General features: G+C 39.1%; 1 protein-coding gene across 1 annotated transcript in view; it reads right to left on the bottom strand.

The window, feature by feature from the left end:
* Positions 1–24,005, bottom strand: part of LOC132827850 (protein shisa-6-like) — a 516,347-nt gene that overhangs the window by 375,675 nt on the left and 116,667 nt on the right. The window contains exon 3 of the mRNA XM_060844599.1: positions 22,607–22,717. Coding sequence (XP_060700582.1) covers positions 22,607–22,717 — 111 coding nt within the window. The remainder of the gene's footprint in view (positions 1–22,606; positions 22,718–24,005) is intronic.

Below are 24,005 nucleotides of genomic sequence, written 5' to 3'. Positions count from 1 at the left end.
ATCACACCATTCTGATTTTTCGCTGCTGGCCGCAGAAACATCTGTCTGTGACTCTGACTAGAGAGTCCCCTATCACAATCAATCGCTTGGAACCTGACATACCCCTCATTACATTAGAGCCTGTCCCGATACCAGAAACTTGGCTGTTCAAGCTACATTCCACTGAGAGTACATCACCCTCTATCCTTTGCAAAACAGCATATTTCTTTGAAATAAAGTACGGAAGACTCCGGTACTACCTGCCTACCTGTCCTCCCTTTCCTGGAGTTAACCCATCTACCTGACAGTATCTGTGGCTTTTCACCCTTCCTATAACTGCCATCCATCAGACCCCCTTGCTTTTGTGAGTTCCTTATTGCCTCTAGCTGTCTCTCCAACTGAGCCATGTGATCTGATAGGATTTGTAACCACAGACATTCCTGCAGACATAATCATCAGTAACATGGAAACTCTCCCTAAACTCAGACAGTCAACAGGAAGAGCATATCACTCTACTAAAAAAAATCTTTATTCCTTCACAATCTATACACCCAGAAATGTTTTTGCTCTAAAAAACAGAGCTTCAGGCTAACTTAGTATTTATGGTTTATATTTTAAAAATTAAATCAAGAGACAGATCTCAATAAAACATATAAGCAAGAAAGAACCCACTCTACTCACTACTGTAGACTTACAGCAAGGTTACACATTAAAAACTATGCACCTGTCTGTTCCTGTGCTGTGAGCTCTCCCACAAAGGTTCCTCCAAGGTCAGCTGTGAATTTCGCTATTTGTTAATTTTTCCTACAAGGACACCAATGTCTAGAGATACATGAACGCAAACAGCAAAGGCAGTAACTGTGCAGATTCGTTGCTGTGTCAGTTAGCAGTGTAGGTTTCTTTCTCTCTCTCCCTCACTGACCATGTGATCACTGCCTTTTGCCTGTCTTCCTCCTTTTAAAAGGATCATTTTCCCCCAAAGTTCCAAAACAATGCAACAACAAATAAAACAGTAATTGTTGCTCCTGGAATTCAAGGAAATCACTTCCAATAGCTAAAATACCTCAAAAAAAAGCAGCTCTTACAGCCACCATTTTTTCTTGTCCTGGATATGATGGGCTAAATGCCTGTTTCCACACTGTAGGGACTCTATGATTCAGATAATGTGCCATCAGGGGGATCAGTTGGAAATGATGGTGTTTAGATAGTTGTGCTCTCCTTGACGTTCTCCATGGGAGACGTCTCCAGTTTGGGATGTGCTGTTATAATAGATGACTTGGTCATTGATTCCTGCTGATCACACAGTGCATTGTAGGTGGAATGGGTAGATATTCAGTCCACTGGCAGCAACACTCGTCAACATTAATTATGAGCATTACTTCTTACTTGAGCTTTAAAATGCAAATTGCCTTTGAGAGACAAGAGTGCGTAGCCTCTGCCCACAATGCTGACCTGGCTAGTACATGGGGAAAACATTCAAGACATTAATGACTGGGATTTAGGAATGTTGATGTGATTGAAGATTAGGAGGAGATGGTTGGACCTTTTGCTGTTTAAACTATCATTCCTGGGTCCTTCCGTGGTATGAATGATATGTACAATTTGTTTAACTAAGGTGGAATGTTGTAAAATTTCTCCTGTGTTTGATATGGGCTGCATTATGTCGGTGAATATTTGAGTGATGCTGAACACTGACACAGCAAATGAACTACCCCACTTTTGAAATAAAAATTAAAACAACCACATATGTTGGAAATCAGAATCAAAACCAGAAATTGCTGGAAAAACTCAACAGGTCTGGCAGTATATGTGTTGCTGGAAAAGCGCAGCAGGTCAGGCAGCATCCAAGGAGCAGGAGAATCGACGTTTCGGGCATGAGCCCTTCTTTCAGGGCTCATGCCCGAAACGTTGATTCTCCTGCTCCTTGGATACTGCCTGACCTGCGGCGCTTTTCCAGCAAGACATTTTCAGCTCTGATCTCCAGCATCTGCAGTCCTCACTTTCTCCTGGCAGTATATGTGGACTAAGTTAAAAATCACACAACAGCAGGTTATTGTCCAACAGATTTATTTGGAAGCACAAGCTTTCAAAGCACTCTGCCTTCATCAGGTAGCTTCCTGTGATTTTTAACTTTATTCACCCAGTCCAACACCAGCGCCTCCAGAATGTCTGGAGACAAAGCAGTGTTAACATTTCTGTTCTAGAGACCCTTTCTCAGAACTGATTGTAGCAAGGAAAAAGTTGGTATATATGCTGAAGATGGGGTGGGGGTAGGGGGTGGAGTAAACATAGGTGAAGATGGAGCCCAGAGAAAGTGGACAGACAAATGAATGGGTCAAGGTCAATCTGAGGGAATCAATAGCTGCTAATGAGGGTCATGAATGGCTGACAATGGGTTGTTTGTGGTAGTGGCCCATGTGATAACAAGACCTGGTGTGCGGTGGTTGGGGTAAGGACTTGGAGAAAGTGCTCAGGCCCTAATATTTTTGAACTTGATATTGAATTCAGGAGGCTGCAAGATTCCCAAGCAGAAAATGAGGTGTTCTTTTTCCAGTTTGTGCGAGATGATCTTTTCCCATTCCTTTGAATGCCCAACTATTTCTCTCTCTCTCTCTCTCTCTCTCTCTCTAAGCTCCATCTTAACCTATCATTGACTCCTTCCTGCTCCCCCCACCATTCTTCACCACATATACCAACCTTTCCCTAGCTACAATCACTTCTGCTTTCTCTGCATAGCCGCTGAGTTTTTACAGCAATTTCTGTTTGTGTTTCTAGCCCCGCTTTTGACCTTGTGATGGAGAATGACTCCTAAAACAAGCAGCCGGAAATAGTTGGGCCAAGGACCAATGTTCCGTTTGCTGCATAAATTGGAAATGTCACACAGGTCAGTCACAAGCTGTCTGCTCTAAGGAACTGCAGCGCAAAAACGACTTGAAGGTAGCATTCACTCAAAACTTAACTCACAAGGAAAACAAATGATGGGCCTACTGGCTAGGGGGCTTTCCTCAGGAACTCCTACAGCGATATCCTGGGCCTGCTAATAATTGGCATCCATCAAAGATTGCCTCTCTGTTTGTTTTAGGGGTGACTCCAGGCACTGTCAGAGATTTCCACTTTACCCCTACCATGAACTTTGACCTATTTAGCTCAGGTTCCTTGTTACTTACTCAGTCAAGAACTGTACTGATTTCAGAGATAGCTATTCTCATCCATACTTTTAGCTTTGCCTTCATTTTAAGATAACTTTTGCCCCTTTTAGTTTTGTTCATCAAACCCATTCCCAAATCCTCTTCAATAACAATATCTTGAACAGATGGGCCAATGGGCTGAGAAGTGGCAGATAGAGTTTAATTTAGATAAATGTGTGTTGCTGCATTTTGGGAAAGCAAATCTGAGCAAAACTTATACACTTAATGGTAACCTTGGAGTGCAGGTTCATAGCTCCTTGAAAGTGGAGTCGCAGGTAGATAGGATAGTGAAGAAGGTGTTTGGTACGCTTTCCTTTATTGGTCAGATTATTGAGTACAGGAGTTGGGAGTTCATGTTGCGGCTGTACAGGACATTGGTTAGGCCACTGTTGGAATATTGTGTGCAATTCTGGTCTCCTTCCTATCGGAAAGATGCTGTGAAACTTGAAAGGGTTCAGAAAAGATTTACAAGGATTGGAGGATCTGAGCTACAGGGGAGGCTGAACAGGCTGGGGCTGTTTTCCTTGGAGCGTCAGAGGCTGAGGGGTGACTTTATAGAGGTTCATAAAATCATGAGGGGCATGGATAAGATAAATAAACAAAGTCTTTTCCCTGGGGTGGGTGAATACAGAAATGGAGGGCATAGGTATAGGGTGAGTGGGGAAAGATATAAAAGAGACCTAAGGGGCAACTTTTTCACGAAGTGGGTGGTACGTGTATGGAATGAGCTGCCAGAGGAAGTGGTGGAGGCTGGTACAATTGCAACATTTAAAAGGCATCTGGATGGGTATATGATTAGGAAGGGTTTGGAGGGATATGGGCCAGGTGCTGGCAAGTGGGACTAAATTGGGTGCTATATCTGGTTGGCATGGACGTGTTGGACCAAAGGGGCTGTTTCCATGCTGTACATCTCTATGATTCTATGACTCTAAAATTAAGCTGCTATTGGTTCCCAGTTTACATTGCTTTTCGGTTATATCCTGAGCAGCCAGAAACACCCATGTTCCATGAGTGAATTAAAAAAAAAGGTTGGTTGCTAAGAGACATAATAACTGTGCAGGGTTGGACTTTTTCTGTCATTCTCCCATTCACTCCTGGTGCTGAAATGGTCTGGTTTAGTTGAAGAATTCATTGAATGAAGGTCTCAAAGTAGAATGGCCAACATCCAGCATTATTATGATCTCTGTAGAGCAAGTTAACTTTAAAATAAATTAACTCGCAATTAATATCTGAAAGGATGACATGACAAGATTTCATGTTTTAGGGATTTTACTGGAATAAACAGACTAAAAGCACTATAGACAAAACACCTTTTTTGTAGGCAGCTTATACTTAAAACTACACAACAGAAATTTGCCTTTTCACTTTTAACACAAGTTGAAAAAATTAATTTCATGGGTATACTTTACAGTGTCCATTCAGAAGTCATTCAATTTTTCCAGCCCCTGATCAAAGTTCCTGAAGGTTCTTTTCCTTTCCCAGCCTGGTAACCTTTAAGCCAGAACTGACTTCCATGACGAGAGTTTTTTAATTTGGGCAATTCTCCTTCTTGTGCACACTTGGTGAATCTTCCAGACTTTGTTTCAAATCTGCATGGATTGGTCTTCCCAATCTGTTTGCGAGCTCCCACTAGCATTCCTTTGCAGTGAAATATTGAAGTTTGTAACCTCCAGCTGATCATGCTATTCCAGATCCTGGCAGACAAAGCTCTGCGCGCATCAGGGATATTTTCAAAATCCTTCCTGTCTTAAAGTTCATCTCCATGGTGGCAAGAATCAGATGGGCCTTGTATCCATGTAGGAATGCTGATGAGCTATCCTTCAGGCACACTGTCTTTTCGTTTGGAAGTACATGAACAGTGTAACACAAAACAGTTTACAGCCCAAAATTTTCAACATCATCCTGGAACTTTGCAGTCTGATCATCATGAAAACAACCCAAAGCCCCCAGCTTTAGTCTTTACAGGCACATCATTGAAGCCTTTTGTTCGACTTCAGAACAGGTCACATGACCCCTTTCAATTTATCCTCAACTGAAGAAAAAAGTTCCAAAACAACAATCTTATATATGTCATATTATAACATTGCACCATAAATGGGCCACTGTGGAATTGTACCATAGAAAAAATATTAACTCATTGTGTCTGCCTGATTGGCTAGTTCATTAAAACACCATTAAAATGAGAAGCATGCTTTAGTTTTTGAAAAATAAATTCATTTTTATATTTAATTCTTAAGCGTATCACACTCTAAATTGCACAGTGCAACTTTGCTGTTTGTTATATATGGATCAGAATAAGTGACAAATATGATTCATATCAGGCCCCCAACTGTGTGGGTTTGACACAAAGTGGGTAGTAACATACAGCTACAGATTGAACACCTCTCACATTAAATGAAACAGGACCATTTCCCAACTTTTAATTAATTCAAAGATTTTCACTAATGACGAATTGTTGGCATCTGAACCCTAGTTTCAGTAAAGTACTGTGATCTTAAGGGCTGGACAAAAGGAAGCTCATATTGGAGGGGGGCTGGTAAGAATGAATCTAAGGTTGTTTTAGGTATATTTGGGTGTTCCACATGGAGAGGGAAGAAACGATACAAAAAGTGACACATTGCAGTGGTTTTATCATTCCTTTCTATTTACAGTGTTTGCAATTCTATCCACTGGTCTTAGTGTAAGCCAACTTCAAAGAGACTGATATTTTAGGATCAGATATTTTCTAAAGAAAATGTGGTTTTAATTTTTTTTAAAGTGGAATTTAATTTCATAGTTTATATTTCCCTTGTGGTGTGTTTCAGTGTTCTGAGATGATGTTCTATTTCCAAACTTCACTATTTTCACTCTTAAACAGCCAGTAGAAAGTGTGTAAGTGCAGTAACATCTGTTTACTTTCTCTATGTCTTGAGGACAACGTGTAGAAATTAAAGCCTTAGAACAATAAAATCTTCATCCTCACACCAGACAATGTATACTTTTGCTGTAGAGCTTTCTGAATCTCTTCCAGAACAAGGGTAACAAACACTAGTTTACTGAAATGTCTGTTCCAGCAGTTTTAGGTGTCATTTCCTGATAACTTCTTTCAGGGTTCTTTAAGAATACTTGGCTGATTTCAAAAGGCATGCTTATCACTGTTTAATTGGCAGGTACAAAAGCCTATTAAATGATTAGCTCCCATCATGTGAGATAAGGATTAACAAGGAATCATAGAACATAGAAGCATGAGTAGGCCATTAGCCCTTTGAACTGATTCCACCGTTCAATATGATCGTGGCTGAGCATCCAAATCAGTAGCCTGATCCCACTTTCTCCCCAGACTCTCTGGTCCCTTAAAGTTCTCAGAACTATATGTGTATCTTGCTTGAAAGTATTCAATGTTTTGACCTCAACAGTTTTTTGGAGCAGAGAATTTGACTGGCTCACCACTCTGGGCAAAGACATTTCTCCACATCTCTGCTCTCAAAGGCCTACGCTGTGACCTCTGGTTATGAACTTCCCAGTCATTTGGTAATGTCTTTCTTACACCTGCCCTGTCTAATCATAGAGTCATACAGCACAGAAACAGACCCTATGATCCAACTCATCCATTCTGACCAAATTTCCCAAACTAAACTAGTCCCACTTACCTGTATTTGGCCCATATTCTCTCAACCTTTGCTTTTCATGTACCTATCCAAATGTCTTTCAAATATTGTAGCTGTACCTACATCTACCATTTCCACATACAAATCACCCTCTGTGTGAGATAGCTGCCCCTCAGGTCTCTTTTAAATCTTTCTCTTCTTACCTTACAAATATGCCCCCTAGTTTTGAACACCCCACCCTAGGGAAAGACCTTTGCTTTTTACTTTATCCATACCCCTCCTATTAGAAATTTTACAGAATTCTATGAGATCCCCCTTTATTCTTCCAGTCTTTGGTGAATATGATCCTAACTGATCCAGTTTCTCGCTGTACACTAGTTCTGCCATCCCAGGAATCAGTCTGATAAACCTTCTTTAGACTCCCCCCATAGCCAGAACATCCTTTCTCTGGTAAGGAGACCACAACTACACACAATACCCCAGGTGTGGTCTCACCGAGGTTGTGTACAGTTGCGACAAGGCATTGCTACTGCTGTACTTGAATCTTCTTGCAATGAAGGTCAACGGGCAATTTGCCTTCTTTACTGCCTGCTGCATCCACTTTCTTACTCTCAGCAACTGGTGCAGAACAACACTCAGGTCTTGTTGCCTCTCCTCCTTTCCCAACCTATCCCCATTCAGATAATAATATGCCTGTATATTTTTGCTACCAAAGTGGTAACTTCACTTTATCCTTATTATACTGCATTCCATGTATTTTCCCACTTACTTGTCCAAATCACATTCTGCACCCTCCTCATAACATACCTTCCCACTCAGCTTTGAGTCATTTGCAAACTTGGAGATATGACATGTAGTTTCTTGATCTGGATTATTAATATATATTGTGAATAGCTGCGGTCCAAGCATTGATCCCTTCAGTAACCCATTAGTCACTGGGGAAAAGACCCGTTTAATCCTACCCTTTCTTTCCTGTCTGCCAACCATTTCTGAATCCATTTCAGAACATAACTTCCAAGCCCACATGCTTTAATTCTGTATGTTCAGTTTTTCATGGAGTTTTGATTGACATTCATACATTTTGAGAAAAGATTAAGCACTTGAGATTTACAAGCTTTGAATGCAGTTTCATAAAAGTGAATTTGTTTAATTATCCAGCTTGAAAAGTGTGAGTTAGATATTAAACATTCTTTTATTTCATCACTATATGACACCTGAGATCTCTTATGGTCGATATAAGAGGAGTTAGCATTGAGTCAGTGTGGAATGTGTAACAGGCTGTAGGAGATGAGAGTGGGGGTACTGGTTGGCATGAAGGGTGTGAACTGCTATTGGGTGTCAGAGGGTTGGCAAACAGGCTTGACAATGTGATTATGGAGGCGATGTTAGAGTGAATGGATGTGAGGAATGAGGACCAGAACACTGGAAATCTTCCAACACAACTAGAACAAATTACCAGAGAACCACCGTGGACCTTCTAACGTATTTATCTCAGGAACTCCTGTTCCCCCATCTGCTAACACTCTGCTTTAGCGGTGGATGGTCATGACTCCATTCAGGGTCCATATATCCCACCCAATCCCCAAACTTCCCTGAATAAAAACTGAGTCTGCCAGAGCATTTTTTAACTGTGGCAGGTCTGGCATGTCAAGAAATTTTCAAAATCAAATGACATGCCTTGATAACCAAAATCTGATGCCCGCTGATATTTTAGAGGCATAGCATCTCCCTTTTTGTTTTATTAAATCATAATTTCCACAAAGGAAATTAGAGAAGTTCAGAAAAATGTCACATGACTGGGATTGAAGATCTAGACTTTGAGGAGTCCAGTGAAGATGGAAAAAGGTTTGGTCCCAAGATGATGAGACTGTCCTATGGAAGAGGGTTGGGCAATTCATATTCACTAGCATTTCAAAGAATAAGACCTAAGAAATAGGAGCAACAGTTGACTATTCAGCCCTTAGAGTCTGCCCCACCATTCAATGAGATTATGATTTATCTGAAATTCCTCACGTCCACTTTCCTGTGTAGTCCCTATGACCCTTCATTCCCCTACTAATCATGAATCTATCTCTGTCAGACTTAAATATAACAAGGACTCCACCCCCACAGCTCTGTGTGGCAGGAAGTTCTAATGTCTCCCAACTTTCTGGAAAAAGAAATTCCTCATCATCTCAGTCTTCAAGTCGGAAGCCTTTATCCTGAGATTAAGTCCTCGGACCCTAGACTCCCCCATAATGGAAAACATCCTCTCAGCATTTAGCCTGTCAAGCCCCTGAAGAATCTCATATGTTTTATTGAGACCACCTCTTCTGAATTTCAGTGAGTAGGGTCCCCCAACCTGTTCATAAGACAATCCCACTATACAGGGTGAACCTTCACTGAACTGCTTCCAACAAAATAATACCTTTCCTTAAATAAGGAGACCAAATGTAGTCTCACCAGCATCTTGGACAGTTTTAGTCTTCCCCATTCTTATACTCCAAACCCCTTGAAATAAGGGCCAACATTCCTTTAACCTTCCTGATTACCTGCTGACCATGTACTAGCTTTCTGTGTTTCATGTACAAGTACATCCAATCCCTTTGTTTTGCAGCGTTTTGCAGTTTTTTCCTATTTAAATAATGCTATTCTTCTGTTCTCTTCACATTTTCTGACATGATACTCCATTTGCCAAATTTTTGCCAACTTATTTAATCTAGCTCTCTAAACTATTTGTATCCCTCTTGCAACTTGCCTTTCCAGTTAATCTTATGTTGCATGCAAATTTGTTTACCTCCATCCTCCAAGTCATCAAACATACATTGTAAACATTGCAGTCACAGCACTAATCCCTGTGGAACCTCACTGGTCACAGGTCACCAACCTGAAAAAAGACCCTTTATTCTCCCTTATTGTTTCCTGCCCAAGTGCCAGTTCTCTATCCATGCTAATATACTACTTCCAACAACATGATTTCTTATCTTATGACTTAATTATTCATGAGGTACCCTGTCACGAAGGTAACCTTCAGGAAATCCAGATAGAACACATCTGTTGGTTCTGGGGACAAGACATACCCCATGTCTTGTAAATTAGTCAGATATAATTTCCCTTTCATGAAGCTATGCTGACTCTGCTTGATCAGATTATGATTTTCCAAATGTTCTATGATTATTTCTTTAATAATTGATTCTAATACTTCTACAACAATAGGCTGATTGGCCTGAAGTTAAACACTTTATGTCTCCTTCCCTGTTAGAGTAGGGCTGTCACATTGGCAGTTTTCCACTCTTTGGTGTATCTCGAGAATGCGAGTCAAGCATTGAAACTTACAAAGTACTTCAAGATATAGACTGGGTAAATGCAAGTAGGATGCTTCCCTTGGTTGGGAAGTCTATAACTGGCAGAACAATTTAAAAGTACTTAGGTCTAAAATAAGGTGATGTTTTTAAAATCAGATTATTTTGAATCTTTGGAATTCTCAACCACAGAGGGCTGTGGATCTTCAGTAGTTGAGTATGTTTATAGTAGAAATCAATAGATTTCTGACTATCAAAGATATACAGAGTTATGGGAATGGTGTGGGCAAAAGGCATGGAAGTGCATGATCAGCCATAATCATACTGAATGCTGGGGCAGACTCTATCTACTGAATGGTCTACTGCTTCTCCTACGTTCTGTTGCAGATGGGTTTATGCAGAAATACAGATATCTGAGGTTCTGACAATGACTGTGGAATTAGAGTTGACTTGATTGAATTGACCAATTCAGGTTAATGGTTAAAATGGGGGATTTCAAAAGAAGGTTTTTCTTATTGTTTCAACATTGACATACACAAATTACTAAGAAAGGGTATAGATGATTGCTAGATGTTGGTCCACTATCTAGACCCTGCCATAAGCAAGGAGATTAATTGTAGTTTAAAAAAATAAACAATTTTGTACTTTTTCATCTCCAATTTCTTTTCTCATTCTTCTGAAAGTAATAGTTCATGGCAGAAACATTGTATGGCTGCTAACTACAGTTAGGTAGTGCAGTCAAATAAATGTGTCATATGTGGGAGCTTTGATGGTATAAGCTGTTGTTCTATGGGGCATCGAAACTGAACAGTGTTTCATACACATGCTACTTGCACACAGTATATATCTCAAATAATCATAAGTGTTAGACTAATAGCTCTTGTGGCACAGTGGTAGTGTCCTTACCTCTAAACCAGGAGGTCTGGGTTCAAGTCCCACCTGCTTCAGAGGTGTGCTCATTATATCCTGAGCAGGATGATTTAAAAGCAAAACACCCTGGGGAACAGACATATTGGCTTATGTTTTTTATTCCCCACACCCACCCTGAACCTTCCCTAAGTCTCAAGCTCTTGAGGCTTATTTATAAGACAACTATGATTAGCTTTGAGAGCCCACACTTGTTAAGTCCTGCAGTCCTGCATTGGGACACAGCTTTAAATATCACATTCCTTGGAGGAAGCAAAAGAAAATTTAAACAAAAAGAAAAGACGCACACTTGGAAAATATCAAAGGTTGAAGTGACAGATGGGTGCTTACACATACAACAAAATCTCTACTCAGGATATTTTTTACTCAAAGATACTATTTCCCACTTCTGGGGGCAGATAGGACTTGAACTCAGGCCTCCTAGTACAGAATTAGCAACACTACCACTGCACCACATAAGCCCTCTCAGAATGTTTGTTTAATGCTACTAAATCTGCTGTTAAGCATTTTGCAAGAGCAATCAGGCCATTGATTTGTGCATCAAGACATTAAACAGATGGTGACATTAGACTTCGCCAAATAAGATTTCAGTTTCTTTTCATTACAGTGTTGATCAGCTTTGAAGGCCCCAATTGAAAACTGTTGAATAATGGTGGATACTGCCCCAAGTCTTTTAACACCTCCAAGCAAGGATTAGCAAAGTGCTAGGCAACATATTTGTTTGTTTTGCTAATGTTAATTAATTAAAACTGATAATGATGTTGCAAGAGAGCTAATGACATGTTGATTTAACACATTACTGTAATTATCGTAAAAAGGACAGAGAATGCAATCTTTTTTGTGTGATCAGACCTCTGGTTTGGGAACATGGTCTGAGATTTTTGAGGCACCAGTTCCTATGATGATGCGGTGATTTGTGGTGGCATTGATGAAAGGCTTGGCTGTCAGTTTCTGTCCTACCCAATCCTCATGTAACAGAGATTATATTGAACTGGACTCATCAGTGTATAAGTGAAGGGAGGGGTTTGATTTCCTCGGTGATTGTACATGAGTAGCTTTCAAATAAAGTATCCAGATTTTCAGGTCCAATCATGGGAGAAACCCAACAACATTACATATCCAGTTAGAATCACACATTAAACAAAGCAGGAAGCCATTTTGTGATTTACTTTTCCATCAGATGTGGAACTTCAATAGTTTTCGATTGATGGAGTATTGAACATGTATATGACCCTGGTCAAAAGGATAGACTGCAATACTCTGATGTTGTGAGTATTTCAGTTACTGATGGGACTTGAATTATTCAGATTTGGTTTTACTTCAGCTCCTTGCTAACACTATGAGCCATGTTTAATCTGTTTTTCACAGACCCCTATTTCACTTCTACAAGTGTTTTTTGAAAAGGTGCTTATGCTAAAAGTAACTCCTGCAAATATGCTCGTATTACCATGGCAGCATAACAGACCCCAGGAATTGTGTTAAATGTGTCCTTCAAATAGAGTCAGTATCCTGACTAAATGATGGGAAAGGAAATAGGTAATGTTAATTCATCATAAAAACTTGCACAAACAAGGTATTCTGCAGAATCGGGCAGTGTTAACATTATCACAATTATGTAGCTCTTCCTTCAGCCTTTTCTCAGGATAGTGCTCTGTTACTACAGAACAGGAAAAAGAAATCTTGTTATTAACAGCTTCCATGTCACTGGTGAGGCATCAAACTGATCTACATCCAACACACTGCTCTGAAAAGTCTGCTCCCATTTTGGCAGCTGTGACATTTCCACCACAGCAAATAAGATAGTCCAAATAATATTCCAAATAATAAATACCATTCTAAGTAAAACAACCCAAAACATTCTAAACAAAAATATCAGTTATCCTACCTTCCAATGTTAATGGATCCTTTAGGAGTTCAGGATCCAGATCTGCATCTTTGCCAAAATCTAATAAGTTCCTCCTTAAACCATACTCTACCTGTATTTCAATTTTCATTGGAACCCATTCTAAGGTCTTTGAGACAGATTGTGTTCAAGCAACAAACTAATAAACAGGAGTGAAAACGTTACCTTCACCTATCTGCATCGTGAAGGTAATAAAGCAATCTGCAATAGGGTTAGAAGACTTGTAATTAAGACTACAGTCCTAAAAATAGATTGTTAAGGAAGGTATAAAGATATGCACTCTTATTGGATTTGTGTAAAACCTTTGTGAACACAGAACTGAGAGGTTTAGGAGTAAAGATGGAACCTGGTGTGTCAATTGATTTGGAAAGTCAGAGGGACATTGAGAAAAAAAGGCCTGAATGCTTCTGTAAAGCTGGACATTCAGAAATTTCTTTGGAATTAAGGCAGAGGAAGATGCTTTTAGACATTAATGTTTCTATATCCAATCCTTCATTTTTAATTTCTTTATTTTTGCATCAATCTTGTTAAAAAAAGTGTAAGTATATATTGTCTGGTATTGTACAAGGTAGTTGTTGTGGATGTTTATTGCAAAGACCATTCTAGCTATTTACTCCTTTTATTGAGCTTATTTCCACCACTGTAATATTGCCTGACTACATCCCTGCCTCAGCTCACCTGCTGCTGCTGAAGCCTTCATTCATGTCTTTGTTACTTCTCACATTAACAATCCTAACACATACTAGGCAGGCTTCTCATGTTCTATCGTGTGTAAACTGCAGATTTACACAACTTTGCTGCTGTGTCTTACTGCATATCAAATCCTGTCCATCAATCACCCTTGTGTTTGCTGATGTACATTGATTCCAAATAAAACAATGTCTTGATTTTATTTTCATGGTTGTTTCCAACTTCCTCTTTGGCAATGCTCAACTCTGTCTTGGCAATCCTCTTATGCCCCACAACCACCAAGATAACAGTATTTGTCTAATTCGGCCTCTTAAGCATCTCCGATTTTATGGTTTGATAATCTGTGATTAAGCCCTAAACTCTGGATTGCCTTTTATTTTACACCTCTCATTTATCCTAATTTACCCTTAAAACCTACATAACTCCCTTCGTAATAGTACTGCAGGGGTGTATACAGCACATGGACGGTAGTTGTTCAAGAAGACAGCTCACCATCATTCCTAATTCAAGAAGAATTAGGAATGGGCAACAAAGGATGGCCCTGCCAGTAATGACTGCATGCCATGAATGAAAACATGTTTTTGAAAACAGCTCTTTGAATATATGTGGTAATATCGTTTTCTGTGCCTAATCTTGAGTTGTAACTCTCCACTAAAGCCATACTGAGATTTTATCTTACATTACAGATAATATATTATGGGTTATCAGCTGATGAGGAGATGATTGCAAGGCTGTATCCAGTGTAGTGAGTTTGTCATGACCTTGTTTAAGTATAATACAAGTCTCAATAAAGTACACTCTAAACAAAAACTCTTGCAAATAAAATCAATGTAAAACTCCAGGTTGAAGCTAAGCTAATGAGTCTAATTCTACATCAAACTATTACACATGTAAATGCGGGAAATTCACGTGAGCTGTATCAGCTTGTGTCTATTTAAATGAATATCAGAAGTTTTCAGAAGATGTTTTCAGGAAATAGTGCAAAGATTGAGGAAATTCACATGTACACATGCTTCTATGTAAAACTGGTGAAAATTAATCACAGGCTAAGGCCACTTACGTGTCATGGTTAAATCAAGACTTGTTTGAGAATTATGTCATCTCAGATACTGCTGTCTTCTGGGAGTTCATAATCAGTGACAATTAATGATGAATTTTCGTGACATAACTTTGAAACCCTAGTTATTTTGACAGTTAATCCTATCTACTGATTATTTGCCTAATTTTACTCAAAGGTTAATCAGCAATTATTAGTTGATTGCTTTGCTGACTGACTTTACTTGAGACAAATACTAACTTGTTCTTTCAGTCGCTTCAGTGTAGTGGATCCTAATGGCAAATTCGTAAAGCAGTTTGACCAGACAAATAATCAAACTAGTTTGTATGAAAATGTTCAAAATTAAGTCAAAATTAAGAATCATTCACTCCTCAGCATAAACCACATCAGTTGTAAACTGACCTTTGATGAGCAATTAAAATAAAAGGGAGAAGAATTTGTCAATACCTTTGGCTGTTTTTGGTTTCAATGTTGATCATCCAGACATTTTAAAGTTTGAAATGTCTATCTCCTTATCCTTTTCCAAGTCTTTGCTTGTGTATAGTTCTCTCGGTATGAATGACCCACTAGTGTCTTTGAAATGAAAATCAGCTTTGACCTTCCCTTACATCAAGAACCACAATTATTGTTGATCCATGTTAAAGTACAAGCTGAGAAACAAGAATATAAAAGAACATATCTCTTAGACATGAGCAGCTGGTAACCAAGGACAAATCTTGGGTTGCTATGCGATTTGCAGAATGGAGTGAGTGGAAGTGTCTTGAGATAAAATATCACAAGGCATCAACAAGTGAACTGCATGATGAAGTAACCTCAAAATGCTTTGAACCATCCATGAACACCAAGGAGTATTGGCATAAATGAAGAATTGAATCATTGGGATGTGCATGTGGGACTCACAAAAAAATTGCACAAACATAGTATATAAGAACTGAATATTAACTAGCTTTTTATTGAAGTTGGCTAGAGAAAACAGCTTAAAAAAAGACTGTATGGTTGTTGATTTCGTCATCTGGACACTAAAGGATCCCAGAGCATATTGGGTTGTATACTTTATTTAATCCATGAATTAATGGCTAAACAAATTTCTCAGAGAGATTGTGGGCTGGAATTTGTGGAATCAGGGAGTTTTTAAGACCATAAGATATAGGAGTGGAAGTAAGGCCATTCGGCCCATCGAGTCCACTCCGCCATTCAATCATGGCTGATGAGCATTTCAACTCCACTTACCCGCATTCTCCCCGAAGCCCTTAATTCCTCGTGACATCAAGAATTTATCAATCTCTGCCTTGAAGACATTTAGCGTCCCGGCCTCCACTGCACACCGTGGCAATGAATTTCACAGGCCCACCACTCTCTGGCTGAAGAAATGTCTCCGCATTTCTGTTCTGAATTTAAATCCTCTAATTTTAAGGCTGTCCACGGGTCCTAGTCTCCTCGCCTAATGGAAACAATTTCCTACCGTCCACCCTTTCCAAGCTATGTATTATCTTGTAAGTTTCTATTAGATCTCCCCTTAATCTTCTAAACTCCAATGAATACAATCCCAGGATCCTCAGCCATTCCTCGTATGTTAGACCAACCATTCCAGGGATCATCCGTGTGAATCTCCGCTGGACATGCTCCAGTGCCACTATGTCCTTCCTGAGGTGTGGGGACCAAAACTGGACACAGCACTCCAAATGGGGCCTAACCAGAACTTTATAAAGTCTCAGTAACACAACGGTGCTTCTATATTCCAACCTTCTTGAGATAAATGACAATATTGCATTCGCTTTCTTAATCACGGACACAACCTTCATGTTTGCCTTTAGAGAATCCTCGACTAGCACTCCCAGATCCCTTTGTACTTTGGCTTTATGAATTTTCTCACCATTTAGAAAGTAGTCCATGCTTGTATTCTTTTTTCCAAAGTGCAAGACCTCGCTTTTGCTCACATTGAATTCCATCAGCCATTTCCTGGACCACTCTCCCAAACTGTCTAGATCCTTCTGCAGCCTCCCCACTTCCTCAGTACTACCTGCCTGTCTACCTAACTTCGTATCATCGGCAAACTTTTTGCAGATCTTCGAAATGTTGCGCAGTTCCCAGATGCACAAATCTTACCCAAATTCTATCAGTTCCAATTTTTCCGAGTAGAAGGGGGTTAGGGTGTATTCACACTGGAAAGAAACCCAAAAATCCCAACTACCATCTGCACTCGAAGCTGAACTTAAACAAACCACTTTTTGGCCATTGCAAGGGCTATGCGGGAGTCATGAATTCATGGAATGTGCATAAACACTTTTCTGGAGTTAATAAATTCTTGATAATTATCTTGATCAGGTATGTTCTTCAACCCCCTGCTCCTTAAACGGGCAAAAATATTGCTGCAGCTATCATTGAGGATATAAAATAAATACTCAACAAGGGAGGCATGGTGGCTCAGTGGTTAGCATTACTGCCTCATAGCACCAGGGACCTGGGTTCAATTCTACCCTTGGGTGACTGTGTGGAATTTGCACATTCTCCTCATGTCTGCATGGATTTCCTCTGGGTGTTTGAGTTTCTTCCCACAGTCCAAAGATGTGCAGGTTAGGTAAATTGCTCATAGTGTCCAGGGATGTGTTAGGGTGGGATGCTCTTTGGAGGGTCAGTGTTGAGTCATCAGCTTCCACACTGTAGGGGTTCTAGATTGCTTTTATTAACAGGCTATTTGATACAGATTAAAATAAATAGCAGCACAGTAGAGTATAATTAGAATTATTAGTTTTCCAATACAATAGAAACAAATGAGCCACAAAACCAATCTAACAGCCCTTACACTATTGTAAATAGAGAAAATTCCAATTGAAAAATTAGCATAGAAGGCTGTAGAGTTTGGCAACTAAAAATATTCAAGGAGAGAGACAGATTTTTAATCAGTAAGGGAATCAAGGGCTATGGAGAAAAAATAGAAATGTAGAGTTGAAGATTACTAGATCAGCCATGATCTAGGTGAATGGTGGAGTGGATTCGATGGGCTGAGTGGTCTACTTCAGCTCCTACATCTTGTGGTCTTAGGAAAAAATGGTTTTGATGAGTAACGATGAACTCTAATCTGTGTAGTTCACTGATCATGGGAAGCTTTGGGCATACTTGTAGACACCATGTCTTTTATTTTTAAAGAATTATTCATTTTGTGGGCATTGCTGGCTGGCCAGCATTTATTGGCCGTCCCTAGTTGCCTCTTGAGAAGGTGATGTTGAGCAGCCTTCTTGAACCGCTGTAGTCCACCTGCTGTGGGTTGACCCACAATGCCATTGGGGAGGGAATTCCATGATTTTGACCCAATGGCAGTAAAGGAACGGCGATATGATTCCAAGTCAGGATGGTGAGTATTCTCTTCTCCAAGGTAATCCAGTACAAAAGAGAGGCAGCCAGTCTGAATTACACCCCCACCCCAAATATCTGCTGCATAGACCTGTTTATTATTATAGAGTTATTTATCAGCATTTACCTAAAACCTGTTAGCATGTTATTATGGATGATTGTCTGAGTTTAAAAAGATTATAATTGCAACTAAGAAGTTCAGTATTCAATTAGCAATTTAAATAACTATTAAGTATTAGACATCTTTGATGTGGGGCCTGAATGGAATTTTGTTCATTTTTACAAGAGATTAACTATTTCAAAAGCTTTGAATGAATTGTATGAATGGGAAGTGTTTCACATTCAATGTGAGACATAAAAGCTTACATTTCCCATCTCTAAATGGTGACTAATGTCTGCCTATGCTGGATAGAGGGAGAGTAACTATCAACGTGACATGGATGGGATGGTAATCTTGGGAGGATTTAAGTGGGAGGCATGATTTGGCATGGAAAGTAAAAGGTGCCATGGGCTGGGATGAAGATTGTGAAGGATGAGGGATACAGTGCCTAACTGCTTCTGACAATAACTAGAACAGAGTCCTAGAGAATCAAAATGAGTGTTCCAACCATCTATCTTACTACCTTCCTACCCATGTGGTCACTATGCTTTGAATCCCAGATTGGAGGACTGGTTCCATCATGTAATTTCCCACACAAGCTCTGAGCAAACATTGCAAAGATCGGAGTGCCTTTTAACAAAGGCAGACAAGGCGAGTGGGAAATTTCAGGATTGGTAGCCAAAGTCCAGCTAAGTTTGGTTGATTTTATTATTTTGTTGTATGTGGGTATCACTAGCAAGGCAAACCTTTTTGTCCATCCTTAATTGCCCTATGAAGAGACTGCTTTTCTTGAACTATTGCAGTCCATCTGGTGATGGTACGTCCACAATGCTCTTATTCATGTATTTCTGTTAAGATGAATTCAATTCCAAAATCCCACTTTAACGCCTAAGGTGGGAATGTCATAGACAATCCCCACACCCTGTTTATGTAGCCATTATTCATTCATGAGCTTTGACCATTACTGTCAATGAACTACTTCACAGAATTACAGAATTATTACAATGCAGAAGGAGACCAATTGGCCATCATGTTTGCATTGACCTACCAAGGAATATTTAGATTCAGTTCCATTCACCCACCTTGCCCTTGAACATTTTTTCCAACTAATCACTGATTGATTTTTTGAATTGTCTCTGCCTCCATCAAAGTTCCAAGCAGGGCATTTCCAGACCCAAGATATTTATAAGTGAAGAATTTTTTTTTACACTTTACATTTGCTACATTTGTGAGTCACTTCAAATCTGCACCCTCTGGTTCTCAGTGCAGAACTGACAGCAATGGCTAACCCTTACTGCATCTGACACTTACAAATCTGCACTTTTGCCAGAGGCCTCTTGATAACAAACAGCAGTAGGAACCCTTACTAAAATGGGAATACTGAAGTCAGTTGCATGCTTGATCACCACTGTGCTTAAATAAGCAGCCAATCAACAAAGGGCAAACATCCGATCTGGATTCAGCATGGCTCACATGCACTGATTAAACTTGCCAGAATAGAAGTTCTTTGTAAATATTGGGTCTGATGCAATCTCAGTCATACAGATAGAGTTCACCAAATATCAGACTTAATATTCTAAAAGACAACAAAACAAGTCAAACATCATGAACCCAGGTTATTCCTGTGACCTAACCCGGCATTAATAAAGCCATGATGTGGAGGCGCTGGTGTTGGACAGTGATGGACAAAGTTAAAAATCACACAACACCAGGTTACAGTCCAACAGGTTTCTTTGGAAGCAATAGCTTTTGGAGCGCCGCTCCTTCGTCAGGTAGCTGATAGCTAGTTCTCCGAAAGCTAGTGCTTCCAAATAAACCTGTTGGATATAACCAAGTGTTGTGTGATTTTTAACCATGTTGATAAAAACACACATCAAAATCATCTATTTCACATTATTCGCCAATCATCTGTGTTTCCTATCTCAGCCTTAGGTTTTACTTTTAACATAACATTTTGCTTAGTTTTAGCTATTTTACTTCAGATTAACCTGATAATTTTCTTTTGTAGTTCCTCTGCTTTCACTGTCCCATTTTAGTGATGAATTAACGTTATAAATCTTGCTATTTGATTGCATTTACATTTTAACATTTGGTGTTCATGCTTCAAATAATCAGATTGGACTGACCTGTCACAGATATACTTTTGTCAATTTTCCTTCTTGTCTTCAAGATTCAAACATGCAAAAGGCTGCTGTTGAATTTACTCTTTAGAGGCACCAGTAGCCTAACAGTAATTGGCCCATAATGTTGTAAATGATTGTACTCTTCAATAAGGCTTAGTGACATGTCAATGCTTTTGACTTTTAGTTGCTTTTGTTAACAGAGGAACATATAAACGCTCTGATCACAAACTCATTCACTATTGTCGAGAAAAAAAAGCTTTTAAACAGATGTTACTGTTTGTGACACTGAAGCAACACTTGTAATGGACAGTTAGTGAAAATATCACAATGAAAACTCTTTTGATCCACTGACCATCATACCAGTGCAATACAGAAATGAATGACCCCACTTCCATTAGGATTTCCATTCTCCCAGTAAAGGCCCAATCAGTCATGAGTGGCACCTTTTATATTATTGCATATCATTCAACATAGATTTTAAAAATCCCTGTGTAAATTGATACTTGAAATTCTTCCATTATATTGAAGGTCAATCCTGGAATTTTATTAAGTTCTACTAAGGCTGGAAGAACAAGTTTTCTTGGTCCACTGTATTCATTGGCAGTGAAATGCTTTCAGTTTCATAAATATGATGTTAGCTAGATCCCAAACTACTAGAACTGGAGGAGCTATATGCTTTGTGAAAATCTGAGGTATTCCCCTTCCCCTGCTTTTGTAAAGTTGTAAGTAAATGATGAGTGTTGGCCTGCAAGAAAATCAATGTGACCATGCAACTAAATCTTTGCAAAGTTTTCGAAACACGCTACTGCTTTTGCAGTTCTCTAAATCTGTATCATGGGCTGTGGAAAATTCTGAAACTTATTAAAATCCCTGCATTTTTTCTCAATAAAATCTCTACATAACAGTGATTAGTGTTTTGCATTGAAGACTATGGTAATGTTAAAACAGATAAGATAAAGGATTAATGACGCAAGTGGCAGAAGTAAAATAGAGACCTGGGTTTCTGCCTTTAATTGATTTTCCGTTCAGTGTCTCTGCAATTAATCAAGCAAATCACAGTACTCTAATAGGCATTTAAACAGCTCATAAAAAACATTCTTTCAGCAAATGTTTTCATCAACACTGCCATCTATAATATGGTGACCCACAGGGCAAGAAGAAGATTCACTAGCAGTGACAATGCACAGAATATTTGTCATGGTATTTGCCTACAAGTGCTCAATAATGTTGAAACTCCAGTACACAGAACTCTACCATGATAAACACACCACTTCTAAATGGTAAATTAATAAATTATCTCTGAACCAATTTGGATATAATAAATATATCCTTGTATATGTCTGTAAGCATCTTATTCATATGTGTGTGTATAACATATATATTTGAATATTGAATTTACATGTGATATATTGTGTGAGATAAAAAGGAAATTAAACTGCTATATTAAACAGCGATACCAATTCCAAATACTAAATAGAGTTGTGCTTACAGATTTTCATTTTAGCATAAGTATTGACTTTTATGATATTCCATCAATCCAACAATCCAATTCAGCTTACAAGCTGTAATTATCATGAGGGAGTGGCTAAGAATCTCAAAATCATGGTGTTGAATATGTACAGAGAATAATGTAGAGCATTGTGAATCACTGAAACGAATAGGACAGGATATATTGCCCTTGAAACACTGAAGTGGGCAGGGGGCAAAGGATTACTTTCTGCCCTGAGGATCACAGGGATGGTCAGAAAGGGGACAGTCACAGAACAATTGTACTTTGAGAACATGCAAAAACAGAATTGGAAATTCCCAACACCCACCATTGTTATTGTTTTCACAAGGCAAAGGGAAATGAATTTCTCTCAATATAAAATGACTTCTTCCCTCCTGCTTTTTTTAAAATCATCTATTATCAATACCTAGGAAACACACTAGGTACTTTAAGGAAATGCCTGTCCTGTGTCTAGCACCTCTTTTCTGAAAACACAGCTGCAACCTGGAAGTTCTTGTATCTTACTTGTTGTAAATTATGAACAAATATATTTATTATCTCACAGTGCGACATTAGCATTACATTTTTTTTGCATCAACATGTCAGTTTTAATACAAACAGGCAACTGCATTGCTACAAATTGACTGCACTCCTGCTGAACATTGTCTTCCATTTGGATGGGCTTACTGATGCAAAGCCCAGCAACATAATAAATGAATCCCATGCTTTGTAATCACAACACAAGAAGCTGAAATAGATTTATTACTGCATATGTGTTCAAATACTCATTTTAATTGTCCTGTGCCTCCGACAATCTATACTAAAATTCCCTTTCCTTCTAATGGGCACACAAACATTGCATCATGCGGGAATGTGGACGGCAGATTATAAGCATGAAGCGCTTTTTGCAAAGAAGTGGTTTCTACTGTACCCTTGAGATGTCCTCGTCCCAGTGTCACAAATCCTGAAGAAATGAAGTTATGCAAGTCTGGTCCTCCACTACGATAGCCATGACTGGTGCTTGAATCTTTTCCATGTAGTCCTGTTAGCAAGAGAAGGAGTGTTCACATTTTCCATTATATTAAATGTGGCACAGCTAGACATCAACAGGTATATGGATGCATCTGCACACAGCAATTATGAACCATTACTTACTTATCGTGTAAAAGTTGATTATCAGGAAATTAAGATGGCTTCTATTTGCATAGACCATGTCCAAATTAAGTGGCAAAACATCAACAAGCATACATCATATGGATATAATTAAGCTAGCGAACAACTGCCCTACAGTCAAATCGTAAATGAAGGTAACAGAGATGCAGGATCAGATTCACAGAATTGTTACAGTCATTCGATCATTGTCTCAGCACTGGCTCTCCAAGTGAGCAACCACTGAGTATCATTCTCCTGTTGTCTCACAGTAACCCTCCCTTCTTCCTTTTCAGATAATAAACCAATTCTTTTGTCCATGCCTTGATTAAATCTGATGTGGCCACACTCTCAGGCAGTGCATTCCAAATTTTAACTACTCCTTGGGGCAAAATGCCTTCATTGCTTCTTCCATTTCCTTAGATCTGTACACTCTGGTTTTCGATCCTTACGTCAATAGGGACTGTTTCTCCCTATCTACTCTAATCAGACTGTTTGTGATTTTGGATATCTCCATTATATCAAATCCCATCCTCCTCCGAGGAAAATATTTTCAATTTAGGAACATAAAAAAATGAGTGGGCCTTTTAGCCCATTCAGCCTGCTCTCCCTTTTAATTAGATCGAAGCTAATCATCTCCTTCAATGCTACTTTACTGTTCTATCCCCATTTCTTTTGAAGTCATTAGTCTTCAGGAATCTATCAATTGCTGTCTTAAACATGATCAATAGAGTAGAGTAGATTTAATTTGTCATTTCTACCATGTACAACTAATGCAGTAAAAAAATGAGACGGAGTTCCTCTAGGACCAAGGTGCTACATCGTCAGCACAAAGTACACGATCGTACAAAGGGTAGCATAAAGTGCATAAGAAGTGCAAAACATGCAAATTACAGTGTAATAAAAGAATGATAATTAATAGACATTGTTCTAGCAGCAATTCAAAGGTGTGGAAAGAATTTCAGATGGGAAAGACTCCGATCATTCAGTATTAAGGAGCCTGATGGCTTGGGGAAAGAAACTGTTGCACAGATTCTTCTAGAATCTACCCCTGGGTAAAGAATTCCCAAAATTCACCTCCCATTGTGTGAAGAGACCAAAACTGTACACAATATTCAGGTGAGATCTCACCAAGGCAGTAAAACATCTTCAATCCTGTACTCCAGGATCTAATCAATCTA

This window comes from Hemiscyllium ocellatum, chromosome 25 (genome assembly GCF_020745735.1).
Source record: "Hemiscyllium ocellatum isolate sHemOce1 chromosome 25, sHemOce1.pat.X.cur, whole genome shotgun sequence".
Taxonomy (NCBI): Eukaryota; Metazoa; Chordata; class Chondrichthyes; order Orectolobiformes; family Hemiscylliidae; genus Hemiscyllium; species Hemiscyllium ocellatum.
This window is presented reverse-complemented; position numbering and strand designations above follow the sequence as displayed.